Source organism: Gymnoscopelus microlampas (genome assembly GCF_963454915.1).
Source record: "Gymnoscopelus microlampas genome assembly, chromosome: 15".
Taxonomy (NCBI): Eukaryota; Metazoa; Chordata; class Actinopteri; order Myctophiformes; family Myctophidae; genus Gymnoscopelus; species Gymnoscopelus microlampas.
In genome coordinates this window covers 13,189,438-13,205,512 of record NC_139952.1, presented here as the reverse complement: position 1 = coordinate 13,205,512, position 16,075 = coordinate 13,189,438, and the positions used below count along the sequence as shown (strand labels likewise).

General features: G+C 44.7%; 1 protein-coding gene across 1 annotated transcript in view; it reads left to right on the top strand.

The window, feature by feature from the left end:
* The window catches only part of csmd3b (CUB and Sushi multiple domains 3b), a gene marked incomplete at its 5' end in the record, with an annotated part of 624,567 nt that overhangs the window by 587,980 nt on the left and 20,512 nt on the right, over positions 1–16,075 (top strand). Inside the window, 4 exons of the mRNA XM_084079659.1 lie at positions 6,788–6,964; positions 10,631–10,810; positions 14,042–14,215; positions 15,297–15,470. Of these exons, the coding sequence (XP_083935785.1) occupies positions 6,788–6,964; positions 10,631–10,810; positions 14,042–14,215; positions 15,297–15,470 (705 nt within the window). The remainder of the gene's footprint in view (positions 1–6,787; positions 6,965–10,630; positions 10,811–14,041; positions 14,216–15,296; positions 15,471–16,075) is intronic.

Sequence of the window (16,075 nt, the reverse complement as noted above, 5' to 3'; positions counted from 1 at the left end):
TGGACGTGGTAGACGTCATTGGCACTCTGGGCTTATTTGGAAAAAATGGACGTGTTACACGCCAATAGCACTGAATGAGTTAACTTAACCCATTAATACCTGGAACTGTCTCATTTTTAGATTTGAGCTAAAAAGCATTATTTTACACTTAGGCTATTCAAAAATAGCAGATATACAAGCTCATAGCGCGGCACCGAGTGCCGTGCTATGAGCTTGTAGATCTGCTATTTTTGAAAATTCGTGAAAATGTGTGCAAATCTTTGAATATATATATATTTTAAAGCGAACATTTTTAACTCAAATCTTTGCTTCTGGGGTCCCTGGAAAAAAATATTTTGATGGGGGTCCGCGGGCCAAATACATATCATTCTGGGGGTCCTTGACATGAAAAAGATTGAGCATCACTGATATAGAAACATACGTTTTTCAGAAAACTGTTGGGATTTAGTTTAGTTGTTGGGATTATTAAGGAAGCAGAAGCACACTGGAGGCACCAGGAGATTGTCGGGGTGGTCTGTCAAGGGCGACTGGGACTTGGACACTACAACACCAAGAGGTGGAGCAAATCTAACGCCAAAGGAAGGAGAGGACTTCTGGTGCAGAGGGTCCGGGAGACAGCAGAAGAAGACCGCCGTGTAAAGGCGACAGGGCTTGCAGTCCAAGGACAATGGATGCAGTGGGACAAGGCACAGGATCGTCCACTGTCCTGGAAGGAACTCTGGGGTACAGACCAGGGCAAGTTGTCCTTCCTCCTGCGGGCAGTGGCCGACCTCTTACCAACCCCAAACAACCTAAAGATCTGGGGGAAAGAAGAGGATCCATCCTGTAAGCAGTGCGGAGCATCCCTCTGTACCCTGAATCACATCTTATCGGGATGTCCCAAAGCACTGGGAGATGGCCGATACAGGTGGAGACATGATAAGGTCCTTGCAGAAGTTGCCAAATGGACGGAACTGCAGAGGGCCATGGCCAACAAACATCAGGCACCACCACCAGAAGTCGTCCAATTCCAGAGGCAAGGAGAAAAGGCTCCTAAGGCAAGGAGAGCTGCCAAGAAACCACCTTCCATTTTACACCGAGCTTCTGACTGGGAGATGCAAGTAGACCTTAAAAAGAAGCTTGTGTTTCCAGAAGAGGTGGCTGTGACTTCTCTCAGACCAGACATGATCTTACTGTCCAGGAGCACGAAAACCATCTTGGTAGCAGAACTAACTGTGCCCTGGGAGGACAGGCTAGCCATCTCTCACCAACTGAAGAAAGCCAAGTACCAGGATTTGATTGATGAGGCTCTTATTAAAGGATGGCACGCCTCACTATTCCCCATCGAAGTTGGCTGCCGTGGTTTCCCAGCAACATCAGTGCGCTACTTCTTGCAGAAGATTGGGTTGGATCCTAAGCAACTGAAGAAAGCCACTGGGGAGATAGCCACTGTAGCCGAGACTACATCTAGATGGATATGGCTGAAGAGAGCCCACAGTTGGAACCCCGGAGCAAGCTAATCCTAGCCCCACTGACAGCCAGTCAAGAAGCAGAAGGTATGCGGCCAGGGCCAGACCTGGCTCAGGGAGTAGGACGCCCCTGCCATGCATAGTCCCGAGTCCAGCTGCAGGGAGCGGCAGGGAGACGTCCCTGACCGCGGGCCCCACCATCCGGAGATGTTCTGGGATGAAAGGGGCGAAACATCAAGGAAGGATGGCTCCCAGCTGATGACCCTGACAGCTGGGCTCGAAACGCTCAAACCATCCATCCACCGAGGATTACCAAAGAGGAGGATCTTGCAACGCCTGTAAGTAGCTCTAGCAGATTCTGCTTGTAGCAAAGCATCTTCAATGTTTACTTCACCTGTATTGTTTTGACCATGGGGAAAGGCCCATTGGCGGTGGGGGAAGACCCACGGACATCCAAGAAAGAATGGATGACAGCACGGAAAGACGGCACGCGATAGTGTTAGGGTTAGCACCCCGAAGCACTGCACAAACAAGCTACGAGTACAAATCAAAGAGAATACCCCCAGGCAGACCGAGGAGGGGGGGAGGATAATCTGCCGGAAAGGACGGATCACACGGCGAATGACCCGGACAACGGACAAAGAACTACGAAATCGGACGCGGCACGACAGGAGGGTGAAGCCCGGAGAAGATGTAACAACTGCGGCAAAATGTTCAAGAATGAGCATGGCGTAAAGATTCACCAAGGTAAGACTAAGTGCAAAGAGCAGCTACAGCAACGCAAAGCACCTGTTATGACCCAGAGAGCTATCTCTGAGTTTACTAGCAGTGCTTGTCAGTCGACGGAGGAGGACCAGGGCCAGGAGGCAAACCACAGTGCCCCAGACCTCCCTGCTGAACCAGTTCAGAGCACAAGAAGGGGTGAATCCGAGAGGGTGGAGGGCTTCGAGAGGAAACCTCGGCTGAATTTACCACCAGCAACAGACCGCAGATGGCGTCAATTGGATGAAGATTTGAGCATCACTCTGGACAACATCCTGAAAGGAGATGCAACAAAAAAGATGAAGACCATGGTGCAATATGTGTATCAGGCATGCCAGGATACCTTTGGCGTGAAGGAAGGCCCAACGGTCAAGCCACCTTCAGGTCCTAGTAGAAGGCAGCGCCAGATCACAGAACTGCGGAAACAACTAAGAACCCTCAAGAAAAGATGGCGGAAAGCAGACAATGAGGAGAAAGCAGCCCTGAACGAGCTAAGCGCCGAGCTGCGGAAAACCCTAATCCACCTTCGAAAGACGGAGACAAGCCGGAGAAAGCAGAGTGAGAAGCGCAGACAGAGAAAGTCTTTCTTCAACAATCCCTTCCAGTTTACAGCTAACATTCTTGGAAAGCCAAAAAAGTGGAAGACTGACATGTTCAAAGGAAGAAGTGGAGGATAGTGTGGCAGCAGCCCATAGCGATCCCAGCAGAGATATTCCACTGGAGGACTGCCCATTCCATCTGCCAATACTCAAGCCACACATCCCCTTTAACATGGAAGACTTCACCCTCGACGATGTAAGGACAGTAGTGGAGAAAGCCAGAGCAGGATCTGCTCCAGGACCATCGGGCACCACATATAAGATCTACAAAAACTGTCCATCGCTTCTGAAGAGGCTGGCAAAGCTTATCAGGACGCTCTGGAAAAAGAAGCAGGAACCATGGCTCTGGACACTCGCCGAGGGATGCTTTGTCCCCAAAGAACTGAACGCAGCAGGACTTGACCAATTTCGAGAGATCTCCCTCCTAGATGTTGAAGGGAAGATATTCTGGGCCATCATTGCAAAACGATTAACATCTTACCTAATTGCCAACAAGTACGTCGACACAAGTGTCCAAAAAGGAGGAGTCCCAGGATACTCCGGATGTCTGGAGCATACATCAGCGATCAGCCAGATCATCAAGGAAACAAAGAGCAATAACAACACTCTCTCAGTCGTATGGCTAGATCTCGCCAAGGCCTACCCAAGCGTACCCCACCAGTTGATCCAGAAATCACTGGCACATTACCAAGTCCCATCTGAGGTAACCAAGCTGGTGATGTCTCACATGGATTCACTGAAGATGAGGTTCACCGTGGGAGATACCACCACAAGATGGCAGAGACTCGAGAAGGGCATCATGGCAGGATGCACAATATCTGTGGTACTGTTTGTGGCTGCCATGAACCTCCTACTGAAGGCAGCAGGAATGCAATGTAGAGGACCAAAAGCAAACGATGACACAAGACATCCATCCTGCAGAGCTTTCATGGATGATGTAACTGTGATGACTCCCTCGATCCAAGGAACACGCTGGATCCTAAGCTCTCTGGAGAAGATGGCCACCTGGTCACGAATGCAATTCAACCCAAAGAAATCTAGGAGCCTAAGTATACTGAAAGGAAAGCTGACAAAGAGCATCTTCTGTATTCAAGGGTCGGAGATCCCAACCATACAAGACCAAGATATCAGATGCCTTGGAAAGAACTATGACAGCACCCTGAAGGACGGTGTAAACCTCCATAACACTGTGGCTCAGTTAAACACTTGGCTCAAGGCGATCGACCACAGCCAGCTGCTCGGAAGGTTTAAGGTGTGGTGCTTCCAGTATGGCATCATACCTAGACTGCAATGGCCATTCCTGCTGTATGACTTCCCCATGACTCAGGTGGAGGCAATGGAGAGACTGTGCAGCAAATTTGTACGAAAATGGCTGGGAGTCCCCCCATCGTTCAGCGCAGTGAACTTGTACAGCAAGACATCTAAGCTCAGCCTACCAGTCTCATCAGTGGTTGAAGAATTCAAAGCCACTAAGGCAAGAGCAGTCAGTACACTGCTTCTATCTGAGGATGAGAAAGTCAGATACGCTAATAAGTCCATCAAGTGCGGCAGGAAGTGGAAACCCCAGGAAGCAGTGAAGGAAGCAGAAGCACACTGGAGGCACCAGGAGATTGTCGGGGTGGTCTGTCAAGGGCGACTGGGACTTGGACACTACAACACCAAGAGGTGGAGCAAATCTAACGCCAAAGGAAGGAGAGGACTTCTGGTGCAGAGGGTCCGGGAGACAGCAGAAGAAGACCGCCGTGTAAAGGCGACAGGGCTTGCAGTCCAAGGACAATGGATGCAGTGGGACAAGGCACAGGATCGTCCACTGTCCTGGAAGGAACTCTGGGGTACAGACCAGGGCAAGTTGTCCTTCCTCCTGCGGGCAGTGGCCGACCTCTTACCAACCCCAAACAACCTAAAGATCTGGGGGAAAGAAGAGGATCCATCCTGTAAGCAGTGCGGAGCATCCCTCTGTACCCTGAATCACATCTTATCGGGATGTCCCAAAGCACTGGGAGATGGCCGATACAGGTGGAGACATGATAAGGTCCTTGCAGAAGTTGCCAAATGGACGGAACTGCAGAGGGCCATGGCCAACAAACATCAGGCACCACCACCAGAAGTCGTCCAATTCCAGAGGCAAGGAGAAAAGGCTCCTAAGGCAAGGAGAGCTGCCAAGAAACCACCTTCCATTTTACACCGAGCTTCTGACTGGGAGATGCAAGTAGACCTTAAAAAGAAGCTTGTGTTTCCAGAAGAGGTGGCTGTGACTTCTCTCAGACCAGACATGATCTTACTGTCCAGGAGCACGAAAACCATCTTGGTAGCAGAACTAACTGTGCCCTGGGAGGACAGGCTAGCCATCTCTCACCAACTGAAGAAAGCCAAGTACCAGGATTTGATTGATGAGGCTCTTATTAAAGGATGGCACGCCTCACTATTCCCCATCGAAGTTGGCTGCCGTGGTTTCCCAGCAACATCAGTGCGCTACTTCTTGCAGAAGATTGGGTTGGATCCTAAGCAACTGAAGAAAGCCACTGGGGAGATAGCCACTGTAGCCGAGACTACATCTAGATGGATATGGCTGAAGAGAGCCCACAGTTGGAACCCCGGAGCAAGCTAATCCTAGCCCCACTGACAGCCAGTCAAGAAGCAGAAGGTATGCGGCCAGGGCCAGACCTGGCTCAGGGAGTAGGACGCCCCTGCCATGCATAGTCCCGAGTCCAGCTGCAGGGAGCGGCAGGGAGACGTCCCTGACCGCGGGCCCCACCATCCGGAGATGTTCTGGGATGAAAGGGGCGAAACATCAAGGAAGGATGGCTCCCAGCTGATGACCCTGACAGCTGGGCTCGAAACGCTCAAACCATCCATCCACCGAGGATTACCAAAGAGGAGGATCTTGCAACGCCTGTAAGTAGCTCTAGCAGATTCTGCTTGTAGCAAAGCATCTTCAATGTTTACTTCACCAGGAGACATGTAGAATCGGCTTCAGGTCTCAATGGGTTAAAGGGAAAACGATCGTTGTTTCCTATAAGGCTAATGTCATTTGCAGCCATAACACCGAGAAGTCTTCTGTGTCTCTGAAATACCACCATCGTGCAGAAAGCTTGTCCCCGTTGTTGTCGCTGTGGCTAATTCTGTCAATGTGAAAACCCTTACTTTTTGGTTTTTAACAGCTACCCTCGGTGGCAGAGACACATGTCCTTGTTTGCTGTGTTTACGCCAAAAGAGATAAAGTTTGAATCTGGTTGATGTAGTGGCAGCAGTAGACCATATGGGCATGCCAGGCCTATGCTTGCCAAGGAGTGCGTCATGAGAATTGTAGGAACTCCAAGAACGGCTGGAATGGACAAAAATATGGCTTGTACACATATGCCAATGTGGGCTGTGTTTGTAAATATATGCAAAGATAACCATCAACAATTACCTGTAAGGCATACCAATAGCATTACATTAAGTTAGATTAAGCTTAAGAGAAGATGATTGTGGGAGACAATTGCAGCAGTCTGGGATAGTAATGCAGATCTACAGTGTCCATAATGTAAGGCAAAAACTCAATGTTTTCATATATACAGCAGGCACTGAGCTGCTTCTGTACAGTATTATTTAAAGTATTGTAATATGGTAGGCCTATAGCCTATGTACACACATATGAAATAAGTCACAAAAATAAAATAATAAAATAACCAGTGGTGGAAAAAGCACTTACTTAAGTAAAAGTATCAATACTGCAATGTAGAAATAATGTATCAAAAAAGTGTTCAAATGTATAAAATGTATACAAATCTTTTGAAAATAGCAGATCTACAAGCTCCCAATGCGTCGCAGAATTGGAAATACTCCACTAACGTAAAATCGTACTTGAGTAAATGCACTTTACACCATTGAAAATAGCTGTAGCATATAGTCCATTCTACAGCTGAAATATTGAACCCTTCCATTCCTTCTCACTCTGTCTAATGGCTAATTGGCTCTCTAACCCGCTCTCCCCAGCTGTCCAGTGTGGTAACCCTGGTACTCCCAGCAATGGTAGAGTATACCGCCTGGACGGAACAACGTTTTCTCACTCTGTCATCTACTCCTGCGTGGATGGCTACCTGCTCACTGGCGCCACCACCAGGCTATGCCAGGCCAATGGAACCTGGACAGGAGTGCAGCCCAACTGTACCAGTAAGACATCACTTTATAACTGGATGGATGGATGGATGGATGGATGGATAGATATAGATAGATGTAGGTAGCAGTGGTGGAAAAAGTATGCACATTTATTGCAATGTAGAAATACTCTGTTACAGAAAAAGTCAGAAATTCGGAATTTACTACTACTAAAAGTACAAAAGTATTGGTAACAAAATGTACTTAAAATACCAAAAGTAGAAAGTACTGAGGCAGAATTGAAAGTTTTCAAATGTATGCACATCTTTTGAAAATAGCAGATGTGAGCTTGTAGATCGGCTATTTTCAAATGCCCAAAATGTGTATAGAGCCGAAGTGGTTAATGTATGTTTTGCTAATAATAATCAAAATCTAACTAGTAACTAAAGTACATTATTACACGGCTTGGTTGAATGCTCGATTCTGATTGGTCAGTCATCGGTCATTATTTCTCGATAATGACCGCTGAGCTCAATAACGGACCGCTGTGTAATCAGAGACTCAGAACACCTGCTCATATCAACCTCCGCTGCTTTGTTTTATGCTTTATCCAACATGACAGCCATGTAAACAAACAACCATGTCATTTACAACTAAACGTTGCTCTCAAGAATGTTTTTGAAAACATTTGAAGTGAGAAATAGACGATGCAATGACCGAAAAGTGATTCTATTTGATCCACTGCACTTCCTTGTTTATCGTGGCTACGGGGGAAATACCAAAACGCTCGCCCCAAAACACAGTCGCCCCGGGGCAAATCCGGCGGTATTACAGGCAAATCGGCAGTATATAGAATGGGGGGCGAGTGTGTTTTGGGGCGAGTTTTTTTCTATTTTGTCATTTGTTTTCCGAGGCAAACTCCGCCCAGCCCAATAGGCTACTTATGGAATACTTTCATTGCCGTAAGCAAGGAAATACTTCGTTTTGTTGTTACTTTTGGGTAAATTTATTTATGTATTTATTAAGTAGCCGTGTAATAAGCGGGATAATGCATGGGGAGGCAGTCATTATTGAAATTTAAAGCCCTTCAGGGCGATTAACCACCTCGGCTGCGCCTCGGTGGTTAATCGCCCTGTCGGGCTTTAAATTTCAATAATGACTGCCTCCCCATGCATTATCCCTTGCATATTTGCCTCTGAGATGTAGTGGAGTAGAAGTAAAAGTACTGAAAATTGGAAATATTCCAGTAAAGTAAAAAATACCTCAAAATTGTATAAGTACGGTACTTGAGTAAATTGACGTAGCTACTTTACACCACTGGTGGATAGATATATAGATAGATAGATAGATAGATAGATGGATAGATAGATAGATAGATAGATAGATAGATAGATAGATAGATAGATAGATAGATAGATAGATAGATAGATAGATAGATAGATAGATAGATAGATAGATAGAAAGATAGATAGATAGATAGATAGATAGATAGATAGATAGATAGATAGGTAGATAAGATACGACAGACAGACAGACAGACAGACAGACAGACAGACAGACAGACAGACGTTGATTGATCAATTGATTGATTGATTTTATAATGTTACCATTGCCATTACATTTTGCTGAGTGCAATGACCTCTAGACATATCACCAAACTCTGCGTCCCTTCACAGCCTGTTAGCACCTCTACCTTCAGCTTGGTTCTGAATTACTGTGCTGTATTATTAAGTACTTTTTTTTGTTTTTGGTTAAATGGATATCGGTAAACAAGGGTCAGAGCTATCAAATCAGCCTTGAATCTTGAATAACATTGATGGTTATTTAATTATGGCCGATTTTGTTTGGAACTCCATTATGCAATTCATGAGGGGAAAACAACCTCTGCAAGTGTGCTGCTTTTATGGCTGCTGTATAATTCAGACGAAGCCATCATCGAACAAAATGTGAATCAACATGGTATGTTTGCTGTGCACTATAACGACCCAGTTTGCATGCTAATGTGTCGTTTTACCCTGTTAATAAAGAAATGATTATGTCAGTAAGTGATTGGCTTGTTCTCGGATGCCAAAAACAGTGCATCAGTTCGGTTCCAAGGTGGCAAATTTAATTTAGGTACTGTAACCAGGGGTGGAAAAAGTACTCAAATGTTTTACCTGAGTAAAAGCATCAATACTGCAATGTAGAAGTACTCTGTTACAAGTAAAAGTCCGCAATTAAAAATGTACTTGAGTGAAAGTACAAAAGTATTGGTATCAAAATGTACTTAAAGTACCAAAAGTAAAAGTTCTAAAATGTTTTAAAATAGCAGATCTACAAGCTCACAACACGTCATTGCACCTCATTGCGCGGCACCGAGTGCCGCGCTATTCTTTTGCAGATCTGCTATTTTTGAAAAATCGTGGGAATTTATGCAAATCTTTGAATGTAGATTTTTCAAAGCGAACATTTGTAACTCAAATCTTTGCTTCTGGGGATTCTACAAATGTCTTCTAAATACTAACAGTTTTTTGAAAAAACGTATGTTGCTATAATCAGTGGTTCTCAAACTGTTTCATGTCAAGGACCCCCAAAATGATATGCATTTAGCCGCGGAACCCCATCTCAAAATATGTTGTTCCAGGGACCCCCAGAAGCAAAGATTTGAGTTAAAAATGTTCGCTTTAAAAATATATATATATTGAAAGATTTGCAAAACATTTCCCGATTTTTCTAAAATAGAAGATCTACAGGCTCATGCGCTTATCTGCTATTTTTGAATATCCAAAGTATAAAATAATGGTTAAAGTGGTTACACGGATGCGTTCCCGGTATTAATGGGTTAAAAAAAGAAAAGAAAGCCATGTCCCAGCCAGGAAAATAAACAAAATCTACTCAATTCAGGTCCAACACGTATAAAAACAGCACGAGTGTGTTGAGCGGTGAGAAAACCAAATTCTGTGAAGATGGATGAAAAAAGTTTTAAGAAGCCCTGACTTAAGGAAATTGTCGTCTGTGGCCGTTACAGCAGATTACACCATAGCTATTAACAGGCATCACAGGGTCTGGTGGGGTTTAAAAGTATTTAAGCTGCCTATTAGCTATGAAGGACAGTGCTCGCTAAGTATGGCCTAGGGAACCCTAACGCTCCTTAAATGGGTCCCAGACCGTTCCCATCTACATAGTTCAGCTTCACTACGGCTTCATTCACTGGGGGAGAATACATGGAAGAACATGCGAGGACGACACAAAATAATCGGATTAAAAAACATATTTGTTTTGCATCTGAACAACCTCTGTGGACGATGGACATTCCCTTTTTCGACGTGTTTCTTTTTGCCTTTCTTGTATTACGTTTGGCTTACGCACCTGACTACAATACCTGTTGATTGGGACTATTTAACGAGAGCGCAGACTTTTTTCCTCATCTTTGTTGCAATGCAATCTGATCACAAGTCTCACAAATTGCCTATCTTGAGGAGAAGGTACTGTGTGTGTGTGTGTGTGTGTGTGTGTGTGTGTGTGTGTGTGTGTGTGTGTGTGTGTGTGTGTGTGTGTGTGTGTGTGTGTGTGTGTGTGTGTGTGTGTGTGTGTGCGCACGCACGCGTGTGTGCGCACGCGTGTGTGTGTGTGTGTGCCCGCGCGCGTGTAGGAATGGAGGAGAGATAAGCAAAAACATGGACTCTAGCTGACTTGCCCATGCAGGAGCATCATGGGTCAAATTAATCCTTTCCTCTCCACCCCCCTCGTCTGTTTCCATAGTGATAAACTGTGGCGATCCAGGTGTTCCGGCTAATGGCCTTCGTTATGGAGAAGACTTTGTGATTGGTCAGAACGTGTCCTTCCAGTGTCAACCAGGATACGGCATGGAGGAGGATGGGTCGCCTGCAAGGTCATGTACCCAGAACGGAACCTGGAGCGGAAATATGCCCATATGTACAGGTAAACCAACCCTATACCCATATGTAAAGGGAAACCAACATTACCCTATACCCATATATAAAGGGAAACCAACATTACCCTATACCCATATGTACAGGTAAACCAACCCTATACCCATATGTACAGGTAAACCAACCCTATACCCATATTTAAAGGGAAACCAACCCGACCCAATACCCATAATATGGGTATTGGGTATTATGGTATTGGGTATTATGTACAATAAACCAACTCAACCGACAACCCTATACCCATAATGTCATGTGTACAGGTAAACCAACACTACCCTATACCCAGTGCTGACCTGGCTATAAACACCTACTGTACTTAGCCAGAAAGGTGGCTATGCTACACACAGTTTCTATCCATTGTTACTTGCTGATTTTCATTATTGATGTTGTAAACAGCTGTGACTGGATGTTTTCACACGTCACATTATTATTAAGGATTATTGAAACCATCTGTAGGGGAGTTGCTACATTAACCACATTTTGACCCATACATTTCTGTGTAAGTCAACCATTGAGACAGACATATAGTACACAGAGGGATTGGACAGCTGGATAGCTGGGGGGGTGAATTTCATAGTTTGATGGGATGGAGCATAAAATATCCTAGATAAACGTCTACTAAATAACCTGTAACCTAAATGGAACCTTGAGTGGATATGTCTTTAATGCTGTACAGAAAAAGTTAAATGAACGTTAAACCATAGCCAAGCCATCACCTGTCGTGAAGTTCTGATTCATAGCCAACAGCAGAGGATTTTAGCCAGGATTTTCAAGATCGTAAAGAAATGAAAAGGAAATCACTTGTCCATATGCAATTCTTTATTTAGGAAAAGTGTGTACATCCTACCACATAGTTTCATCTTAACCCATTGAGACCTGAAGCCGATTCTACATGTCTCCTAAATGTCAACAGTTTTCTGAAAAACGTATGTTTCTATATCATCTGGATCTGTGGAAGTAACACGATGTCACTTACCACTCAGGCGTCCATGGCTCAGGAGGTAGAGGCCGTCTGGGAATCGGGAGGTCACCAGTTCGGTCCCCGGCTCCTCCAGACTTGGTATCGAAGTGTCCCCGATGCTTAACACACTTAACCCCTAACTGCTCTCTGGGCACTGTTATACTAAATAGTCACACACTGCTCCTAATAGTTAGGATGGCTAAATGCAGACAATGAATTCCAGGTGTGCAAATGTTCTTGGCAAATACCCAAAACAACAACTAAAGGGGACACGGCTATTAGTGGGCTCGATTTCCAATTTTGGAGAGTGCCCAGTTATGTTATTCCCTTCTCACTGTTTTTATTATTATTCTCAAAACGTTGGCCCGGTCTAGCACCATCATATTTTCACCTAGAAGCTTCATTTAAACTTTAAAATGTTTGTCTTGTTCTCTAATCCTGTGGACGTTTCAAAACTTTTTGAAATGTGGCATACTTTCAAAAACTTACATTTTACCCATGGATGATGTCATTGATTTTTCAGATCCCTCACTGTTTCCTCAGGAACATTATAACTCTGGTTATTATACTATTGCAGTCCACTTCACCAACAATGATAATCAACGCAGAACTCACAAAAGCCACGTTATACTCGCTCGCTCTGTAAACATAAAGTAAACACACTGCTAATTTTATGCTCACACCGTTTATAGCAAGTTCAACCAGGGCCGGAGTGGGACTCCAAATCTGGCCGGGAGATACACGCCCACCCAGGCCACCCTGCGCGCGCATAGCGCGCGCCGTTTTTTTTGGGGGGCCCTTTTTTTTGGGGGCCTTATTTTTGGGGGGCCTTACAAAAGGGGGGCCTTTTTGGGGGTTAAAGGTAGGGGGGAGGCCCGCAGCTGCACTGAGCTGCAAGCAACACTGACTGCATTGAATTGAAATTGACTGTGGTTGGCCTGGCCTGAGCTTAGGAGATTTTTTTTTTTGCTGCATCACTTAAGCGCCGCGCTGCTGTGGATGGCTGGCCTGACCTGATATTTTTTTTTGATGCAAAAAAAAAAAAAAATGTTTTTTTTTTTTTTTCAGGCAGGCCACTAGAGGGCAGGCCACCGGGAATAGTCCCGGTCCTCCCGACGGCCAATCCGGGCCTGAGTTCAACGTTATGGAAACGTAGTTAGGAAAACATTATTCTGTCTGCAGTCAGAAAAGCAGCACAATTTACATGAACAATACATGAACCTACGCCAGATTGCGAATTATGGACAAATTAATTACATTCTCCATGGTCAGCCGCCTCAGGTTCAACCACTGAGAGCTGTTGAAAGAATTCCAAAATGTGCGAGCTCTTGCTCTACTTGAAAGGAAAAGAAGTTGTTAAATGTGTGATGCTCTTGGCTGAGATTTTGGAAAGTCCCTTTTTGGTATAATTATGTCCAGCTTTTTTATGCAAAAAATGCATGGTGCAATGCCTAACTGGCAAGAAAGTACATCAATTAATGTTCTGCAGACATATTGTATAAATATAAAGTTATTCCTTGTTCTTATTGTTATATAATTGTCTGCTAATTAGTATAATGTATCTATTGCAACATAATCATTTACGCCATTCAAATCTTCTGAATAGCAGTGGTGGAAAGTACATTTACTCAAGCACTGTACTGAAGTACAATTTTGAGGTATTTCCCATTTTCAATACTTTTACTTCTACTCCACTACATCTCAGAGGCAAATATTGTACTTTTTACTACTTACTACACTACAATTATTTGAAAGCTTTAGTTACTAGTTACTTTGAAGATTTTAATTATTACATTACATGAACCACTTCAGCCCTACCTAGATCTACAAGCTCACAATGTGTTGTGAGCTTGTAGATCACGTACTGAAAATTGGACACTATACTCCAGTAAGTAAAAAATACCTCAAAATTGTAATTAAGTACTGTACTTGAGTACATGCACTTAGTTACTTTACACCACTGAGGTACCCCCCCCCCCCCCTCTCCCCCGGCCATCAAGAAAGGCGCCGGTGTAGGACATTGACTTTGGGCTGGGCGGCATTGAATGGGGGGCCAGGGGAGTAGTATAGTGGGGTACCATTAGGGCTAAATGCTAAGCTAAGATGCTAATATGCTAATAACGTTAGCATGACGTCATGCTACTCAGGGGGTGTCACCTATTACCGCTGCTTTAAAAGTCTCTGTTGTTTGTCTCCCCTCTCTTCCATCTTCCCTCTCTCTGCCCCCCCCCCCCCCCCCCCCCCTCCTACACGGCACAGCGGTGACGTGCGCGGCGCCCACCTCCATCGGCAACGGGGCGCTGCAGGGCACCGACTTTGAGTGGGGCAGCAGCGTGAGCTACAGCTGCTCGCCGGGGTACGAGCTCTCCTTCCCGGCCATCCTCACCTGCGTGGCCAACGGCACCTGGAACGGCATGCTGCCGCAGTGCTTACGTGAGTACACTGCACACTCACACACACACACACACACACACACACACACACACACACACACACACACACAGGCATTTCAACGCATCGCTTGTGCATATTCGTCGATGTCGGGCAGAAACCTCCAATCTCCATGTTTTAACCCATTAATACCTGGAACTGTGTCATTTTTAGATTTGAGCTAAAAAGCATTATTTTACACTTTGGGCTATTCAAAAATAGCAGATCTACAAGCTCATAGCGCGGCACCGAGTGCCGCGCTATGAGCTTGTAGATCTGCTATTTTTGAAAAATCGTGAACATGTGTGCAAATCTTTGAATATATATTATTTTAAAGCGAATATTTTTAACTCAAATCTTTGCTTCTGGGGGTCCCTGGAACAACATATGTTGATGAGGGTCCGCGGCCAAATACATATCATTTTGGGGGTCCTTGACATGAAAAAGATTGAGCACCACTGATATGGAAACAGGTTTTTCAGAAAACAGTTGAGATTTAGGAGACATGTAGAATCGGCTTCAGGTCTTAAAGGGTTAAAGGTAGGGTAAGTGATTTTCTTTGGCTAAAATAAGTGTTAAATAGCTCTATATTCTGATAGTACTCATAGCTATAGAGTGTTTGTTCAGTACCAGGAGTCTTCCATGTCTCTCCAGCTCTTTATTTAAACAGAAAATGCATTTTCAGGTCAGGATACCAATTTCATCCAATCAGGATAGAGAACTCAGTCAGGATACAGATTAAACAAATGAAATTGGAAGTGTTGACACAAATAAATGAGCAGACACAATTGGAACTGGATCACTATCAACGTGAAGCTGATAAATGGGTGCTCTCTCCTGATTGGCTGAAATTGACAAAGCTTGTAGATCTGCTACTTTTGCAATTTTTTTTATTGGAATCCTGAAAAGTTAACGTTTTGGACATTTTGAGGTTTCCAGAGACGATATGTAACAACACACAGATGCATCCAAACTGGAGCACGCACGTTGCTTCTCTCGTTAAACATTTCGTTCTTCAGATATGAGAGAAGACGGCTTATTTGTATCGTTTTTCTCTAATCTGTGTGTGTGTCTGTGCCTTTAGCCAAGTTCTGTGGTGACCCAGGCATTCCTGTTGGTGGGTTCAGAGAGGGGCGGAGTTTCATATACCAATCAGAAGTGTCCTTCAGCTGTGCCCCGCCCCTCCTCCTGGTCGGCACCGCAACCAGGCTCTGTGAGAGCGACGGCACTTGGAGTGGAACGCAGCCGCGCTGCATCGGTAACGCACGCACGCACACACACACACACACACACACACACACACACACACACACACACACACACACACACACACACACACACACACACACACACACACACACACACACGCGCGCATGCATGCACGCACACGCGCACACACACACACACACACACACACACACAGCAGAGGCCAGTGGTGGAAAAAGTACTCAAATATTTTAAAGTAACAATGCTGCAATGTTGAAATACTCTGTTACAAGTAAACATTTGGAATTCCAAATTTAAAGGAGTAAAAGTACAAAAGTAGTGGTATCAAAATGTACTGATAGCATCAAAAGGAAAAGTACGCGTAACGAGTACAAAATTCATGTATAAAATTCATAAAAATCCTTTGAAAATAGCAGATCTACAAGCTCACAATGCGTCGCATCGCGACGCATTGTGAGCTTGTAGATCTGCTATTTTCAAATGGCCGAAATTTACATAGGGCTGAAGTGGTTACTGTATGTTTTGTAATAATAATCAAAATCTACAAAGTAACTAGTAACTTAAAGCTTTCAAATAATTGTAGTGGAGTAAAAGTACAATATTCGCCTCTGAAATGCAGCGGAGTAGAAGTGAAAG